The sequence below is a fragment of the Symphalangus syndactylus genome, chromosome 5, assembly GCF_028878055.3.
Source record: "Symphalangus syndactylus isolate Jambi chromosome 5, NHGRI_mSymSyn1-v2.1_pri, whole genome shotgun sequence".
NCBI classification, from domain to species: Eukaryota; Metazoa; Chordata; class Mammalia; order Primates; family Hylobatidae; genus Symphalangus; species Symphalangus syndactylus.
The window spans coordinates 89,110,219-89,130,244 of NC_072427.2; the positions used below are offsets into that span (position 1 = coordinate 89,110,219).

General features: G+C 45.9%; 1 protein-coding gene across 3 annotated transcripts in view; it reads right to left on the bottom strand.

Moving 5' to 3' along the window:
• Positions 1 to 20,026, bottom strand: part of BACE2 (beta-secretase 2) — a 109,684-nt gene that overhangs the window by 39,161 nt on the left and 50,497 nt on the right. For all 3 annotated transcript variants that reach the window (XM_055279752.2, XM_055279751.2, XM_055279753.2), the window contains exon 2: positions 10,354 to 10,442. In XM_055279752.2, the coding sequence (XP_055135727.1) occupies positions 10,354 to 10,442 (89 nt within the window). The remainder of the gene's footprint in view (positions 1 to 10,353; positions 10,443 to 20,026) is intronic.

The following is a 20,026-nucleotide window of genomic DNA, read 5'->3' on the forward strand; positions in this document are numbered from 1 at the left end:
CATATACAACTCATGTGACAAATAATGACCAAGCCCTACCTGCTGAAGCCCAGGTCCTTTATGTCACAGGTCCTTCTCAAGGTTCTCCCCCAATGCCCCAAAGGTGATTATACTCACACCAAAATATGGGCAGTGACGCTAATGGCATGCCAGAACATGAATCACTGTGACATGACCGAGAGCCTGACACTCACATGGCCCTGGAGGTAAGAGCTACTGACGCAGAACGACAGTCACAAGATCAGAGGAAAGTCCTGCCCCCTCAGTTTATGCTGCAGTGAGGAGAGACAATGAATGCGGGAATGGTGGTTACGGGGGCGACAGCCACCCAGGGAACAAAGCGGGCAAGGGGACCTCAAGTGACCCAGCGGTTGGAAAGAACTCTTGGATCTGACCATGTCTGCATGAGACCTGAATGAAGACAGTGAGACCTGGGGCTCTCTAGGGGCAGAGCCTTGTGGAGAGAGGACAGCAGGTGTCACGGCCCTGGGGAGTCCCACCCTGCAAGGTCATTCCTATGCCCATTTGAGTTTGAAAATTGCTGGAATGTAGGAAGGAACCTAAGAAACATCTCTAGGCAAATGTCTGTGAACTCTCAAACCACGCTCCTTCCAAGAAAACGATCACAATCGTAAGCTAAATATCAAATCACCCAGCAGATCACACTAAAGGGATCCTGCTCACCTGCAGGCTTGATTTCACTGTTTTAATAATCAGTCCGCGAACACTAACACATATTAATAAGTCTTTGTTGTGGGATTACATGAACTAGTGCAGTCTTGCTTAAGGTCAGTAAAGAAGTTTGGAGATGACATGATCATTCATTCATTCATTCATTTATTATTTCTTTTAAAGAAAAGGTTTTGCTCTGTCATCCAGGCTGGAGTGCCATAGCACAATCATGGCTCACTGCAGCCTCGAACTCCTGGGCTGAGGAGATCCTCCCACCTCTGCCTGCTGGGTAACTGGGACTACAGGCGCACACCATCAAGCTCAACTAATATTTTTCTTTATTTTTTTGCCGAGACAGGGTCTCATTACGTTGCCTGAGCTAGTCTCAACCTCCTGGGCTCAAGTAATCCTCCTGCCTTAGCCTCCCAAAATGCTGGGTTTACAGGCATGAGCCACCATATCTGGCCTTTTATTCATGAATTCATTCTTGGTATATCTCATAAGCGTTAAAAATGTTAACTATCTTTAATTCAGTAACTGCACTTCTGAGAATCTGACCCTAAAGAGACACCCAGGAAGCAGACAGAGGTTCATGTGCCAAGATGGTCGTGATGTTTTATGTATAACAGCAAACAGTTGGAAACCATCCAAATGCTCAGTAACAAGGAAACAGTTCAGTAAATTACAGCATATCCATATGATGCGCTATTATGTGCCAAGGAAAAAATGTTTCTTTTTCTAAGAAATTTTAAATGATGTAGAGCAAAAGTTAAAAGAAAAATAAGTCAGTGAGACAGACTCTCCTTCAAAACTCTTTATCCCACTCAAATATTAACAGTGGCCAGCTGGGGTGGCAGGACTGGGGGTGGGAGGACTCCTATTCTTGTGGTTAGGTACCTCCATTTTTGCATGTATTATTTTTATAATCAGGAAAAATATGTTATTTTACGAAGGTCTGGCAAACAGATTTTGGGGAAACCGCTGATTCTAACTTCATAATGGGGTACAGAATATAAAGATGGTTGGCTTTTAATATTTGCCTACTGTCTTGGTTCACTCCACTGTGATCATAAAGTAAGAGAGGGATTTGGTGAATGTTTTCTGTACGCAAATCTCCTGACAATGGGCAGGTACAAAAACAGCAAAGTGACCACAGAGGGACCTTAGAGGACTAAGGGATCCACCAGAAATTACCCAGGTAACATGCAGTCAGGTCTTTGAAATGGGGTATTTGAAGATTGGTGGAATGCCAAGTTTTAGTGCCAATATAAATTCAGATGTGCCTGCCACATGGGAGGAGACGCACACGGTTATGTTGAATAGCAATAAAAATACTGAATTATTCAGTCCATTTTGACAATTTCGGTTCATTCCTCAAGTTCTGAAATATACGAAGACTAATTATCTTGAAATGCTTGGAGAATATGATCTAGAACAGAGGTTGGCAATTTTTTTCCATAAAGAAACAAATATTAGATGTTTTAGGTTTGTAGGCCATAGGATCTCTGTGATAACTACTCAGCTCTCAAACGTAATGTGGAAGCAGCCACAGACAATGTGTAAGTCAACTTGCATGGCTGTGTTCTGATAAAACTTTATTTACTAAAACAGGCAGCAGGTCAGATTTGGCTCATGGGCTAGAGTTTGCCAACTCCTGGTGTCTTAGTCCGTTTTTACACTGTGATAAAGGCATACCCAAGACTGGGTAATTTATAAAGAAAAAGAAGTTTAACGGGCTCACAATTCTACGTGGCTAGGGAGGCCTCACAATCACGGTAGAAGGTGAAAGGCATGTCTTACATGGGGAAGGGAAGAGAGAAATGAAAGCCAGTTAAAGGGGTTTCCCCTTATAAAACTATCAGATCTCGTAAAACTTATTCACTGCCACGAGACAGTGTATGGGGAAAAACTGCCCCCTTGATTCAATTATTTCCCAATGGGTCCCTCCCACAATACATGGTAATTATAGGAGCTACAATTCAAGATGAGATTTGAGTGGGGTCACAGCCAAACCATACTACCTGGTCTGGTAGAGTAATCGTTTGTTGTTGTTGAGATGGAGTCTTGCTATGTCACCAAGGCTGGAGTGCAATGGTGCCTTCTCGGCTCACTGCAACCTCCGCCTCCCGGGTTCAAGCGATTCTGCTGCCTCAGCCTCCCTAATAGCCGGGATTACAGGTGCATGCCACCATGCCCAGCTAATTTTTGTATTTTTAGTAAAGATGGAGTTTCACCATGTTGGTCAGGCTGGTCTCAAACTCCTGAACTCAGGTGATCCACCTGCTTCAGTCTCCCAAAGTGCTGGGATTACAGGCGTGAGCCACCTTGCCCGGCCCTGGCAGAGTAATTGTATCTTTCCTAAACAGTCTAAAGTGCTATGACTTCCTTTTGAAAAGTTTAGTTTCACTCTGTCCAGGCTATAGAAAACTCCGTAGAATTTGTAGTGTTAGTAAGAACGTGAACCAGCCTGCATATCTATTTAGTATGTCTTCTCTAGTTTCCTGCTCATGTTGCTGGTCTCCTTACAGAGGGAGCACTCTGGATATTTTGGTGTCATTTCCAGAGAGACCAGAGGCAGCTGGAGTTATGCTGCCTGCGCTCAAATATGAGTTTAATCCCTTATTAGCTGTGTGACCCAGGGCCAAGTTATTTATTTCTCTATGCCTCAGTTTCCTCAACTAAAAAATGGTGATAATATAATACCATCCCTCGTGAAGTTAATTACGCAGATTAAAAGAGTTAATACTGTAAAGCATGTAGAACAAAAGCTTGGAACACAGGAGATATGCCACAAAATAGCTGCTATTATTATAATTAATCATTTGCTGCCTTTTTTCAGTCTATGAGTTATTATTAGAAAATTCAAGTCTGGTAATCCCAGCACTTTGGGAGACCGAGGCAGGCAGATCATGAGGTCAGGAGATCGAGGCTATCCTGGCTCACACAGTGAAACCCTGTCTCTAGTGAAAATACAAAAAATTAGCCGAGTATGGTGGTGGGCACCTGTAGTCCCAGCTACTCGGGAGGCTGAGGCAGAAGAATGGCGTGAACCTGGGAGGTGGAGCTTGCAGTGAGCTGATATTGCGCCACTGCACTCCAGCCTGGGCAACAGCGCGAGACTCCATCTCAAAAAAAAAAAAAAAAAAAAAAAAAAAAAAAAAAAAAAAAAACTCAAGTCTGTTAGGCCATGTTTGCATTGCTATAAAGGAATACCCAAGGCTGAATAATTCATAACGAAAAGAGGTATGATTTTGGCTCATGGTTCTGTACGCTGTGCATGAAGCATGTTGCTGGCATCTGCTTCTGGTGAGGCCTCAGGAAGCTTCCACTCAAGGTGGAAGGCGAAGGGGGACACAGTACATTACATGGTGAGAGCTGGGGCAAAAGAGAGAGGAGGAGGTGCCTGGCTCCTTGAAACAACCAGCTCTCATGTGAACTAACGGAGTGAGAACTCACTCATTGCCTTGATGAGAGCAACAAGCCATTCATGAGGGATCTGTCCCCATGACCCAAACGCCTCCCCTGAGGCCCCAGGTCCAATACTGGGAATCACATTTCAACATGAGATTTGCACCCAAAGCATACCATCAGAATGTTTTTGTTTGTTTGTTTGTTTGTTTGTTTTCTGGAAAATGCTCCTATAGATACTCTTACTGAATCTAAAGCTGTCTCATTCTAAAGTCCAACCACCCCATGAAAGGAGCAAATGTGTGTGGGGTGACTCAGCTAAGGAGGTCAAGGAGAGGTGGTGACGCTTCAAGCTCTTGTGCAACCGGTGTCTAAACGGCAGAGTTCCTCTCTGCCCTGCACCAGCGCTGTCCAGCAGAACCTCTTGTGACGACAGAAATATTCTGCCCAATACGCTGGCCGCTTGTGACTAATGAACGCTTGAAATGTGATTATAGTGCAACTGAAAGACTGAACTTCTATTTTATTTAACATTCATTTAAATTTAAATAGCCACATGTGACTTGTGGCTAGCCTTGTAGAAAGCACAGTCCTAGATAACATTAAAAAAAAAAAAAAGGTAATTCTCAGTTCATATTCATATTCTCTGGGTTCCTTGAACTAAACCTCTGAGTAAAACCCCAGAGAAGAATCATAAGTGACTCTAGGGGTTATTATTAGCGTAGAGTTTCCAGCACTTTAAATAAAAAATATGCCTTCATCTTCATTTTCTAACGTCCCACCTCTTGGGTCTAAAATGCTTTGGCTCTCAATTGCTCTGCACAATAATTAAATACATGGAGCAAGAAACCCGGATGGGCTTCTCCTTGGCAATGTCCATTCCGGATGCTCAGAAACAGCAATCAATCAGGGATATGGGTGGCCAGGAAAAAGCCCGCTCACAGTAATAAAAACACTTTGAACCAAATTCAGAAGATGTTCTGCCTCTGATAAGAGTGCTCAGGGAATGCAGGATTAAAAAGTGAAATCAATTGAACTGAGGGGAAAAGAGCTACAGAACATTTTATTATTTCAAAAGAAACCTGCTGTTGGTTGCAGAGAACACGAAAAGAGAAGGTGGATGTGCAGAATTCTAGAGTTCAATCCTTGGGTCAGCTCTGGTTCTCCTAAGCCACTTGACCCAGGGAATGCTGAGTCTCCTAAAGAATTCTGCTCAGGACTTCCCTGGGGCTCTCAGGGTCTGAAATCTACCAGTGGGCTTACTGTCCTGGCCTAGATGGCCAGATGCCCCTCTTAATCTTCTGTGATTCTCGAAGTCACCAGACCTGAATGCATGAGACCCCCTGAGGTTCAGGGTCAGCTCAGCCTGCCCAGCCTGGTGGTTCATCAACATCCTCAATAACGTTAAATACTCACAGGCTCCAAAACAGCAAGTCCCCTTCTACCAGGAAAATGATGGACATGCTTGAGAAATGATCTCAATAATCAGGTAAAACTATCTGTCCTCATTGAATGGAAAGCCATTTGATCTGTATCCAGTTTAGCCTCCTTAAAGAAGTCCCTAATTTCACTTACAAACATTAGTTGACGAAAACAAATTGGTCTCTTGCTCTGTGAACTTCAACCCGGATATAGTACAAAAGTAAGGAGACATTTTAATGGAAATATACTTAATTTCCTGAATAGATTCGTGGAGGGTCAAGGGATGAGTATACTGGATCTCTCTTCAAGCCAACTAGCTGGAGGTGAGATTTTATTGGCTAAAATAGATGTACATTTAAAAAATACATGATCTTTTCTTTTTTTCTTTTTTTGCTCTATAGTAACTCACTGGAACATTCACCACCATGAAAAGATGGATTCTGATAAAGACGAGCTCACAAATGACTAATGGTAGCCTGACATCTCATTCCATAAATCAAAGAGATATTGTCAAAGAACCCCACGCCAAATCTCCAATTACTGTAACATGTTTCAGGAAGCATTAGACCTGAATATCCAAAGACTGAGGACGTGAATCAGAGGCGGACAAACCCAACCAGAACCTTATTATAACTAAGAGAGATCAGAAGCACAAGCAAATACAGACACATCACAGGGCAGAGAGCTGCAGCTCAGAAAAGAAACCTTTGTCAAAAATTGAGAAGGCAAAAGGACAGTCTCTTGGCTCCCATCAAATACAATGGTTGAAAGTATAACTTAGGCCAACTCTAAAGTTAGATGAAAGCATTAGACAAATTAATTATACATAATTGACATTGAAAGAAAATATTCATATCTTTCAATCATAAAGCATATCAACCATAATAAAGCATGTAAAAAGCAGATAAAAGGAAACAAGTTAATATCAATCTAAGAAAGTAGTTAACCTGCAAAGCAAGCATGGTAGCAGGGATGCAGTTGAAGGAATAGAACTCGCCTCAAACTCAGAAGTGGGATGCATCACATCTGATTCAGCCAAGAAGAAACCTTACAGTTCTGTTGAAGAATGGTCTCTTGAAAAGAAAGGCGGTACCAGGGTAGACACCCAAAAGGTGAGTGATGTGTTATATGTAATAAGTCAGTCTCTGCAGTACTCGCAAATAAGGAAGGTATGCTGAATTTGAATGGTGGAAGTGGCAATGGGGTGAAACCAACCATTGAGAGGCTTTCCCTAGACACTGGTGTGTTCTTTCTCTTTTTATTTACCCACAAAAGGAGAAACAGATCAGGACCTTGAGTGGTCAGAATGGTGGCAAGGAATCCTGAATTATCTTGTGAGATTAGCAGGAGGGAAGGCTTAGTCATCAAATGAGTTCTGGATGATCCCAGGAGTTTTCATATTCATCAAACGCATATGGACTAGAGAAGCCCAAAGGATGGAAAACAGGAACCATCTGCCACTTGAATGCAAAACTGATGATGGACACAAAATCCACCTGAATAAACCAAACAGGGCTAGCAGGTAAATAAGAGAGATGTGTCCCACGGTAGCCTGAAAGAGAACCACAGCTCAACCAAACACTGAACACAGTTGAAGAGAGCTGAGAAAGATGCTGGGTTGTCTACGGTTGATGAAATATTGCACATAGTCTTGATAATGCGGAGTATTATTTACCCTTGAAGGTTTCAACAATGGCATCTGCATAGCGAAAGGATGTGTGGATTGAGAAGCATACTTTGACCTTGATGGACTCTGGCTATGAGCGGCTGCCACAGAACTGCTATTTATCTGCCATGAAAAAAGTAGCCATCCACAGGGCTTGACTTGCAGGGTTCCCTTTAAATCTGGAAAGTAACTATCCACATCACCCTAACCTTGACTTTACTGTGCTTTACTGTTTCTTTCTATTGTATCTTGCATCTACAGATGATGAGAGAAAAACCTGTTCTAAGGGGAAAAGAATTGCTAAATGAGAAAATGCAAGCTCCACGTGTGTTGGTTCTGCCCCTATGTGCTGAGTCCCAGTGAGAGGAAAACGTGGAAAACGTGTCGTATAGACTAGAGTCCGGCAGTGGAAACAACACAGGGCTGGGACCATCAGGGACTATTCAGATAAGCGGTTCTCAATGGGGAAGGTTCCGTCCCCTAGGGGAAGTTTTGGAAACTTTGGGGGTGTGTTTGATAAGCATGCTGGTTATGCTGGAATGTGAAGGGCGGTCGTGCAAAATGAAGTATTGTTCCCGTCCCACACCGCTTTCCAAAGTCGCTCTGGGCATCAACATGGGTGAAATCTGCTGGATCATCTGGGCACAGAATGCACCTCCCATTCACATGTACATACAACCTTTTCTACATAGGTTTAGTATACATTGCATATTCGCTACTATGGAAATCCAGGGAAGCTGATTCTCTTTCTGTTTTTCTTGGAACTTTCCTAAGATTCTTTTCCATTTTGGAAAATCATATCAGCAACTGATAGAGTTTGGATATCTGTCCCCTCCAATTCTCATGTTGAAATTTGATCCCCAGTGTAGGAAGTGGGGCCTGGTGGAAAGTGTTTGGGTGGTGAGGTCAGATCTCTCAAGAATGGCTTTGTGCCTTGCCCATAATAATGACTGAGATCTCACTCTGTTAGTTCCAGGGAGGGCTGATTGATTGTTAAAAAAAAGCCTGGCACGTCCTTCCCCTACCCTTGCTTCCTCTCTCCCACGTGATCTCTGCACACTGGCTCTGCTTCACCTTCCACCATGACTGGAAGCAGCCTGAGAGCCTGGCGCCATGCTTCTTGTACAGCCTGCAGAACCATGAGCCAAATAAACCTCTTTTCTTTATAAATTCCCCAGCCTTGGGTATTCTTTTATAGCAGCACAACAGTCTAAGACAGCAAGCTGAGCTGCTTGGGGTGTGTGAGTCTAAGTCAGCTTGCCTTGATCAGTCTACACTGGGTGTACATGTCCATGGTGACGTTAACTCACCTCCAGCATCTGCCTACTGCATGGTCTACCAGCACCATGGAGCCAGGGTGTTCATGTACTGAGGTACTGATTACCCGGTTATACATTACTTCCCTTGTATTCCCGCCATATTGTGTCAGGGCACTTTGAGCTGTGTATGTAGACAAGTCATATGACCTTTGCATTCACTTCAGGGAATGACAAAGCACTTGTTATAAAAAGCGGGTGTTGGCTGAAGGTTTGGGGACTGCTGGCCTCAAAGCTTGAACTTGGGCAAGTCCCCTGTCTCTCTGAACTCCTGTGCTGCAGGAATCAAAATGAGAGGTTTGGACCTACTCCAAGTCCTGTTCCATGATGAGCAGTCCAGAGTGAACAGTTGGAGGTAAGGACTGTTTGGGGACTGAGGACTTGGATGAATCACAGATCTGAGTGGGAAGGGGCAGCATAAGCCATCGTAAACCAAACCTCTGCTGCACACACAGAGAGAAACACCACCACTACTTCTACACACGTTTGTGGTTATAGCAACAGCTGGGCACATAGTGATCATAGGCGGGTGTTGTATCCGGGAATATCAATGAAGAAAGCTTACCAACACATGAAGCCATAAACCAAGCTATAGGTTCCTTGAGGGAGGGGCCAGCCATATTTTTCTGAAGCCTCAGAGCACTGGCCACCACAGCCCTCTCCCCAGCAAGCAGCTGCAGCCATACGTGCAGGAGGCCCCATCATTTATGGCACCAAAGTGGAGCCTAGGATGTGGTGTAGGCAGAACAGATATACAGGGTTTCCTCTATGCTTTCTTTCATACATAGCAAATCATCTTGCTTTATTAAATTGCCTGGCATTTTCAGAAGACTTCAGCTATTCTTTCCCCCTCCTTTTGTCCCCAACTAGAGCTGGCCTTTATTCCCTGGAACAAAACACTGAGGATAAGGAAAGCGAGAAAGGGAAGTCAGGAAAAGAATTTATAGTAGGGAAACCCAATGTGACAGTTCCGAGCCTCTAGATGGTTCATGACCCTAAAAAACAAACCAGCATGTCAGCTTACCTGTTCTGTCCGTTGAATTTAAATTTCAGGATCATAAAAATAGTTGTGACATCAAAACGTGCACAGCATTAGAGCAGCTTCCAGTTCACAGAGGGCAGTGACTCTAGACCCCACGGGCTCCTGCAGAGCTGAAGGCTGCCACAAGCCACTGGGAGCCTCCCCACAACCCCACCCAGGGCTGCTCAGAAGTCTGCATGGGCAGGGCTTGTTCTATTCCAGAGACCTCCATCTGGCTCCACTTTTCTTTCTCAACTCCACCCCATACTTTCTCACGTGCAGCCCCAGTCTTGGCCCTTAATACTTTGTGCTCACAAAACTCACTCTTCCAAATGAGTATTGCAAACCAACCCACAGAAATGGCTTCCATGAACCACAACTTCACCCCTACCGAACTATGCGGAGGTGGGTTTCCATATATCCCTTCAGCTGAGGAAGCAACCCCACACCCTTGGCTCGCCAGAGTGGCCTCACAGACTCCCAAGACCTCGTCCCCTGCTCCAGCCCACCTCCACTGCAGAACTAAAGCTGCTGCAATAAACACCAAAGGGCCACAAGCTCCCTGCAACTTGGGATAACTAAAGGAGTTGTGTTTGACTTGGATTTTTAGAAAATGAATCTCAGGTAAATGCGTGAAGGCTATCAGGAGATCCCTGCTGTGGATTTGTGGATGGAATGAACATGTATATATGCATACACATGTCCACATGTATGTATACATACACATACATATCAGTATCCCCCTTAAAATGAAACAGCTTTCTGGCTGTTATACTCTGGTGCATTTTGAAGCATGTTCATCATGCAGTGCCCCGGCCCAGCACACCAGCCAAGGGGCCAGCGCTTACCTCTCTGTGTCAAAGTACATGTCTATGTAGGAGTGCGGGGCTCCTGCCACGGCAAAGTTACTGCTTCCAGTGTCAACGAGAATCTGTAGCTTTTATGTTTTAAGGAAAAAAAAAAAATAGAAAGCATCAAGTTATTTTAATAAGGCAATACTCTTGAATAATTTTTTTAAAACTAAGTACCAAGAATAATTTATCAGTTGGAACAAAAAAAAGTATACTGACAAGGAGAATACAAAAAGCTATTATAAAATTGAAATCTGAACAAAGTCCATGAAGAAGCTTGCACTGGTGAGGGGAAAATGGTCTTGTCTCAGATACACACTGAGCCTTAAAAGAGAATGGATTCTGTTAAATAACTGGGTTTCCTTTTTAGGCCCTTGGCGCTTGAAACCAAGACTGAGCCCTTTCTTATCTCTGGGCTTTCGGCCAGGTTTAGCCCTCCACTGGGCTCACCCTCCCCTTGCTTTTCCAAATCTTGCCTGGAAACCCCGATCCAACGTGACCTCCCCTCCCCAGGATACCTCCCAGCCTCCTCCTGGCATGTGGTGGCCCCTCACCTCCCTGCACGGCACCTGGGAACACCTGTCACAAGTGTTGTTTTTTAGGTTATTTGAGATATAATTTGTGTATAATAAAAATGCAAGATCTTAAATGTTCGCCTGGTGAGTTTTGGCATGTGTCCCAAACCAAGATGCAGAAACTTCTATTCACCTCAAAAGGTCCCTTTATGCCCCTTTCCCTTCTGGTCCCCAGAAGCAACCACTTTCTGGCTTTTGTGACCATGGACTGGTTTCATCAGTTCTTGAACATCCTATAAATGTAATGATGTAGGTTTCTGTGTGTTTGTTTTTTTTAGCATAGCTTCTTAAGTGCAACTTGTCTTTGAGATGTCCTCATGTTGCATCAGCCCTTTGTCTCTCTTCACTATGCAGGGACACACCATGATTTGCCTCTGCTTTTGATGGGCCCTTGAGTTGTGTCCAGTTTAAGGCTACTATGAATAAGACAGCTATGGACACACTGTACAGGTCTTTTTGCAGACATATATTTTCATTTCTCTTGGGTAAATACCTAGGAGTGAAACTTTTTGGATCATAGACTAGATACATTTTTTTTTTTTCTTTTGAGGTGGAGTCTCGCTCTATTGTCCAGGCTGGAGTGTAGTGGCACGATCTCGGCTCACTGCAAACTCCGCCTCCCGGGTTCACGCCATTCTCCTGCCTCAGCCTCCTGAGTAGCTGGGACTACAGGCGCCCGCCACCGAGCCCGGCTAACTTTTTGTATTTTTAGTAGAGACGGGGTTTCACCGTGTTAGCCAGGGTGGTCTCGATCTCCTGAAGTCGTGATCCGCCCGCCTCGGCCTCCCAAGGTGCTGGGATTACAGGTGTGTGCCACCGCGCCCAGCCGACTAGATACATTTTTAATGTTTTAAAGAAAACTGCTGAACAGGTCTGCTATGTGGGTCCACCAAGTTATATTCCCATGAGCAGTGGATCCATGGGCCATTTGGTTTATTTGCTCCGTATCCTCCCCCAGATTTGGTGGTGTTGGTCTTTCCAATGTGAACCATGCTAATGGGTGTGGAATGGTATCTCACTGTGGTTTTAATCTGCAGTCCCCTAGGGACCAATGCTGTCGGGCTGTTGCCCAGTATCCCATTGTTTCACTCATCTTCCCCAGTGAATGATGTCTCAGGGCAGGTGTGTATGTTACTCATCATTTTATGCCCAGCATCTATCCCAAGTCCAGACACATGCCCAGTTGTTTACAGAATGAACACATCTTTTAGAAATAAACACAGACCACATAGATATAGCCCAAAAGGTTGAAAAACAAGTTTAAAAAGCTATAGACTAAAGAAATCAAAATAGGCTGGGCACAGTGACTCACGCCTGTAATCCCAGCACTTTGGGAGGCCGAGGTGGGCAGATCCTGGCTAACACGGTGAAACCCCATCTCTACTAAAAATATAAAAAATTAGCCGGACGTGGTGGCACGTGCCTGTAGTCCCAGCTACTCGGGAGGCTGAGGCAGGAGAATTGCTTGAACCCAGGAGGCGGAGGTTGCAGTGAGCCGAGATCGCACCACTGCATTCCAGCCTGGGTGACAAAACGATACTACATCTCAAAAAAAAAAAAAAAAAAAAAAAAAGATCAAAATAGGCAAGTTTTTGCCTAGGATTATCTTATCAACAATTATAAAATAATTTTGCCAAGGACCTCAGTTTAGGTGGGTCCAGTGTTTGTCTCTGAGCTGACCCATCAGCAGGATCTGACTCAGTCTCGCTCCCTCTTCCTGGAAATATTCTTCACTCTGGATCCCGGGGCCCCACACTTTCCTGATTTCCTCCTTCTCTGATTCCTCACTTTAGTCTCACGGCCAGGTGCTTCTCATCTCCCCAACCTGCTGAACTTTCCCGGGGCTCAGCCCAGGAATCACTTCTGGGATCCATCCACTCACACCCTTGATGTCCCCACTGAGTCTCAAGACTTTAAATGCCATCCGCATGTTGACGACCCCCAAGTGTACATCTTGGCCCCGGCCTGCACATGCACTCTGGGCTCTACCTATTCCACGCTTTTCCCTGGCTGGCTAATAGTCATCTTTTATGGGTTGAGATGTGTTTTCCAAAAAGAGATGCTGAAGTTCCTAACCCCTGCACCTGTGAATGTGCCCTTATTTGGAAAAAAGGTCTTTACAAAGATAATCAAGTGAAGGTGAGGACCACGGGGGTGAGCTCTAATCCAGTATCACAGGCGTCCTTCCAGGGAGATGAAAATGCACGGAAAGCAGACACACGGGGGGTGCCAAGTGACCGCAGAGACAGGGATGGGAGTGACGGAGCCACAAGAATGCCAAAGGACTGACAACCATGGCCAGGGGCTGGAAGAGTAAAGGACGGCTCCACCTGGAGTCTCAGAGGATGCATGGCCCCACCAACACCTTGATTTCAGACTTCTTGCCTCTAGAACTGTGAAAGAATACATTCCTGGGTTTTTTTTTGACAGTGTCTCACTCTGTCACCCAGGCTGGAGTACAGAGGCACAGTCATCACTCACTGTAGCCTCAAACTCCTGGGCTCAAGGGATCCTCTCACCTCAGCCTCTGAAGTAGCTGGGACCACAGGCGTGCATCACTATGCCTGGCTAATTTATTTTTATGCTTTGTAGATATGGGGTCTCACTATGTTGCCCAGGCTGGTCTTGAACTCCCGGGCTCAAGTGATCCTCTGGTCTTGGCCTCCTAAAGCACTGGGATTACAGGCATGAGCCACCGCACCTGGCCCATTCCTGTTGTTTTAAGCTCTCAGTTTGTGTACTTAGTTACAGCAGGTCCAGGAAACATCTTGAGATGAGACATCATCTCAGGCCTGGCATGTCCCGAATTGAGCTCCAGCTGCCCCCACCCCCGCTCTCCCGGTGGACTTGACCATCTCGGTCAACAGCAGCTCCATCAGGTCAGGCCAGGCCATGCCGGAGTGATGCCTAGGGCTTCCTTCCCCTTACGCCTCACATCCAGGCACCAGGAGGTCCCAAGGGCTCCACCTTCAGGTTCTGGCCCACACCTGCCCACCCCTCACCTCCTCCAAGGAGACTGTGGGGGTCCACACCACTGTCATCCCCTCCTCGTCCTCACTGGTGTCTCTGCTTCCTTCCTAGGCCTACTTCCAACCAGCAGCCACCACAGTCCTATTACAGTTAAGTCAGAGGGAGTCAGTCCTCCACCTCCCATGGCTCTCACGTCACCAAGAGTAACTGGCAAAGTCCTCACATGGCCTGCCGAGTCACTCGCCATGCCCTGACATCACTCCTCCCAGCCACGCTGACCACCAGGCCACTCCGTGAATGCCCCAGACATGCCCCAGAGGCAGGGCCTTTCCCCTGGCCACCTTGCTGGGGCGGGGGCTCTTCCCCAGGATACCCAGGTCCACGTGGCATGGCCCATCGCTCCCTTCCAGGCTTCCTTCAACGCCACCTTCTCCGCGAACCTGACCCTGGTTGGCCCTTTGGGAGAACTGCTGTTCCCAGTCTCCTGCCAGCCTGTGCATCCCTTTCCCTCCCATAACATCACACCTTTCATGTAACAGTGACAGCAGACACTGAACACCGCCTGCAGTGGGCGGGGCACTGCTGTACGTGCTTCCTATATCCATTAGCTTATTTCAACCGCATAACAGAGCTCCGAGGGCAGCACAGTCCTCACTCCATGTTACAGATGGAAAGACTGAGGTGCAGAGAGTCTGACTTGCTCAACTCTACAAGGGTAAGTGGCAGAGCTGAGGCTGGAACCCAGAGTCAGACTCCGAGCGCATTCTTGTAACCAACTCAGCCACTGCCTGGGCCCCGTGCGCAATCATGCCATTCACGGGGTCCCGACAGCTCCTGCTGTCTCCGCCCCACCAGCGTGACGCCTCCCTCTGGCAGGGATTTTTGCTGTTTGCTGCTCTGTCTGCCATGCATGCCTACAACAGGGCCAGGCACACGGTAGACACTCACACATTTGTGGAATCGACAACGAAATTATTCGCAAAGGTAAAATCAAAGACATTCGTTTTGCCCTTGGTAAAAAGATAACAGATTCCAAAAAAAATAAACAAGCAAGAATAATGCAGTCTGTGCACACAAACCAGCTGTGTGTATGTTCTGCACACACAGTTTTCGAGCTGCTGGCAAAAACAGTCAGGCTCCTACTTCCCTAATCTACTAAGTGCCATTGCCCCTTCTCCTACAGGAGGCCGTGGAAATAGTGGAGAGGAATGAACGACAGTCCTGGGCATCTGCCAGGGGCGATGCTATAACCTGTGGTGACACCCGTTTTCTCAAACGAAAAGCTACTTTGTGCCTTCAGAGAATTCCCTCCCGACCAATGAAGATCATGTTCACAAAAACTTTGTAGGAATGGTAGAGAAACAGATTTGGGGGATGAAGATTTGAAGTGAATCTAAAACAATGGCAAAGGCACTCTACTTTTTTTTTTTTTAATATATTTTTTTTTGAGATGGGGTCTCACTATGTTGCCCAGGCTGGTCTTGAACTCCTGACCTCAAGTGATCCACCCGCCTCGGCCTCCCAAAGTGCTGAGATTACAGGCGTGAGCCACTATACCTGGCCAGCAAAGGCACTCTAAATAATGAGACTATAAATGTTACTTTAAACATCTTAGTTTTAGTAAATGAATGCTCTATTCTTAATTTCTATTTACAAATACACAGCTCCTAGAAAACGCGTAAGATCTCGCTCCTTTACAGAGGTGTTTGGGTTGATTTCAGAAAGAATGTAATCTCACATATATAAAAATATATTTACATATATATTATGTATTATATATGATAATTTATTATCTGGTTCTTCATCCAAATATAGATGCTCAACAGCCCCAAGTTTCAAAGTCACAATTTGGGTTAGATTTAATCTTAATTTCTCATAAACGTACAAAATGGCATGAAAGATTGTGAAATACATATTTGATTTCATCCCCATTTCCTGACATACAACTCCTAAAATCTCTGGAATCTCCAAAGTGATGTGTTTTTGTATGCTGTGAGTTGACTGATGGCTGGCAGCCCCTAGGTAGCTTCCGGATGGGGGCTGGTCACCAGAAAGAGCAAGGCGGGATTAGAGGACTGGGACTTTCAGCCCCACCCCCAACCTTGGGGAGTGGGGAGGAGCTGAAGGTTAAGCTGATCACCAATGGCCAATGGCTTAATCAATCATGTCTACATAATGAAGCTTCCACAAAACCCCAAAAGAACAGGGTTCATTAAATTTCCAGACAGCTGAGGTTCCTGGAGGGTGGCGTGTACAGGGAGGGCACGGAAGTTCTGTACCTGTCCCCCTATACCTCACCCTACACATCTCTTCATCTGTATCTTCTGTAATGCCCTTTATAATAAACCAGTGTATGTGTCTTCCTGAGTTCTGTGAGTAAATCTAGCAAATTGATCAAACCAAGGATAGGATCCTGGAAATCTTCCATTTGTAGCCGATCGAGCAGAAGCACAGAGCTCGCGACTGGCACGGAAGGAGCACGGAGCCCGCGACTGGCATGGAAGCTGGGGGCAGTCTTGGGGGACTGGGCCCTCACTCTGGGGTCCGACGCCATCCCCAGGCAGACAGCGTAGGAACTGAACTAAACTAGAGGATACGCAGCTGGTGTCTGTTGCAGAATTGATCGATTGTTTGTCGGTGAGGAGAAATCCCCACACATTTGGTCCCGGAAGTCTTCTGTGTTGATCGTTGTGGTGTGAGAGCAGAGGCAAACAGTGTGTGGTTTTTCCACTTAGAGGAACCAAACAAATCTGCATTGACATGGATTTTACAGGAGAGAAATTGTTGGAGGCTGAGTAATTCTTGTATGTATCAAATAGTCAGTAACAGGTCAAAGTAAGTGCAGGAGATCCGTCCCTTGGTCAGTCTGGTTGAACCAGATATTCCTGAAGGACAGGGTTCTCTCTTTTTCTGCTCTTAAATAATAAACACTAAGTTATCAGTAACTCACTGCAACCTGATTCTCAAAGGGGGCAGGCATATCAGAATCCCTGCACCATTTTTTAAACATTCCCCCAAACTGAATCATTTTAAGAGATGAATTTATCAATTTGCATCGAATTATACACATTTTTCCTCATCCTATCTCTTCCTATGTGACACTGTCTGCTATAATGTATCTTCTTTTATTCTTTTCATCTTTACTATACAGATTTCTGGTGTTTAATAATTGTCCTAGTGAACTGCAAGCTTTACATCTATTTTTAAATTATTCTAGTCATTTTCTTTACAATTTTATGTGATATCTCTTAACCTCTTCTCTTGATTTAGCAACTTAGAATGATATTTTTGGGATCCCCACTCTGCACACTTCTAAAAAAATCAAGATGTGGCCGGGCGCGGTGGCTCATGCCTGTAATCCCAGCACTTTCGGAGGCCGAGGCAGGCAGATCAAGAGGTCAGGAGATCCAGACCATCCTGGCTAACACAGCGAAACCCCGTCTCTACTAAAAATACAAAAATTAGCTGGGCGTGGTGGCGCGCGCCTGTAGTCCCAGCTACTCGGGAGGCTGAGGCAGGAAAATCGCTTGAACCCGGGAGGCGGAGGTTGCAGTGAGCCGAGATCACACCACTGCACTCCAGCCTGGTGATAGAGCGAGACTCTGTCTCAAAAAAAAAAATCAAGATGCTTGGAAGGGACAGGGGGTGCTCTAGGATAGGGAGCGATGGGAAGAAGTGCTGGATTATAACATTATTTTTATTTTCATGATATGCCTTTTTGTAATTTTACATAATGCATGACCATCTTTCTTTTTTACCTACCTGCCAATATTTTTTATCTATTGTCTGTCAGAATTTCCTTCCATTAAGGAAGATGAGGTGGTGAATGTACCAATGTCACCAGGAATCTCAGTCCCACCAACCTCTCCATGGGTTACACTGTTGTTTATATATTTTCAAGATTTGCTTTTGATACCCATATTTCCCACAGTTGCTTAGTCATTCTATAAGGAAAGAGGTTCTCTCCTTCCTACCAGTCCTCCTGTCTCTGACTTCACCCAGCTCCCCAATGGCTAGGTTTTGTTCAGCCTCCCACGGGCCCCACCCAAAGTCGGACACCATCTTCCCCAAGGGCTTTCATGCTTGCGGGCGCCTATCCATGGCCTTTACACTTGGAGAATGATCTGCCTGGGTTTTGTGCATTTGGGTCGTATTTTTTTTCTTAACACTTTATATCTATATTTCTCCAGTGTCTTTCAACAGTGAGTATTTGTGGAGAAATCTAAAGCATGTCTTATTTTTCCTCATTACACGTGACTTTTTCTCCTTGGATACTGAAGAATTCTTTCCATAGCCACAAAGTTCTATAGTTGTATTGTTTATATTAGAACCATCGTTCTATAGTGTTACTGACATATCTTAACATTGGTTGGTCTAATTCAAGTTTCCTGGAAAACGGGACTCACTTTTTACATTAATTTCTTATGGCCGCCTTAACAAACAGCCACGAACTGGTTGGCATGAGATAATAGACTTTTATTTTCTGGCAGTTCTGGAGGCCAGAAGTCCAAAATCTAGGTGTGGGCAGGGCTGCGCTTCCCACAGAAGCTCCAGGGGAGGGCCCTTCTCGTCTCTCCCAGTTCTAGTAGGGGCTGGCAGCCCTCAGGCTGTGTCATGGAGGTATGTCCCCAGGCTTCTCCCACTCACTTGCTGCTGGCCGGCGCCTTTACTTGCTCCGTCCATCTTCAAGGCTTGCTGGCCTCTAGGCCTCCTCGTTGCCTGCAGAGCTGGCTCTGTGACACCTTTGCAGCCAGCTTAGGATTATCACAAGAGCAAAAGCCACTTCTACGGCTGATGTGAAAAGAGCAAGGGCCGGGACCTAAACCATCACTGGGAGGAGGCTCCAAAGTACCACGTGTCCAGCACCCAGGCTGGAAAGCACCGAGGCTCAACCAGCAGATACCTCGCCAAAGCTGCCATGAGCTGCCATAGGGAAGGCACAGGGCCCTGAGTCTTCACCACTGTCTCTGTGTTGGGGATTTAAATGCTTCCTGGAGGTGAGATGAATTTTGAAGTTGCTTGGCTAAAATGGGGTAAAGAAGGAAAGGAGGGGAGTAAAGAGGTAAAGGAGAGACAGAAAAAAAACACAGAAAAATTCCTTTACAAGGCAAATCAGAGAATATTAGGGCTTGAGAAGAGGACAGTGTGGATATTAGGCAAGAAACATCAATCGCCCTAAAAAGATAACTAATTGCACAACAGTAGGAAATACGTTTTCTTAGCCATTAAAAGTCACAGATAAGAACAGCTATAGATTGGGCCGGGAGCAGTGGCTCATGCCTGTAATCCCAGCACTTTGGGAGGCCGGGGCGGGCGGATCACGAGGTCAGAGTTCGAGACCAGCCCGACCAACATGGTAAAACCCCGTCTCTACTAAAAATACAAAAATTATCCTGGCGTGGTGGCGCATGCACCTGTAATCCCAGCTACTCAGGAGGCTGAGGCAGGAGAATTCCTTGAACCCAAGAGGCAGAAGTTGCAGTAAGCCAAGCTCGCACCACTGTGCTCCAGCCTGGATGACAGAGCAAGACTCCATCTTGAAGAAAAAAAAAAAAGAACAGCTACAGATTTCTGAACAAGACCAGCCTTCCTCCCTGTGCCCACTGTCCATCGTGGAAGCTGTTTCACAACCATTTCTGGGTCTCGCTGGCAACTCTGCACTCAGTAGCTCAGGAGACCCCACACCCGGCCGGTCAGGCTGGCAATGCACGTCCATGCTGACTGCGACTGCGTAACTAGACAGGGCCAAGGCAGGAACAAGACTTGCCCTCCACACAGCAGCCCTAGTGACAGGGGGACTCTCTCCAGAGACGCTTCACCCTGCTTCCCTCCATCTGAAGTTCCACCGCAGCCTCTGCATCGTCTCATGACCGGAGCTCTTTCTCACACGCCCAGACCCGGTCCTGCCTCTCAGGGGGTGTCACTCCTCTGCAGAGGCAGGGAACACAAATGCAGAGAAAGTCAGACCAAAGTGTGGACTGCATTCTTTCACACAGGTGATTTCTTCTCATTGCCCAGGCATTCAGCACAACCATATCTTCCGTGGCAGTTCCAGCAAAAGCTGATTTTCAAGAAGGTTCAACTCAGAGTCACAGCTTGGCAAAGCCAGTCACCATGATGATCGT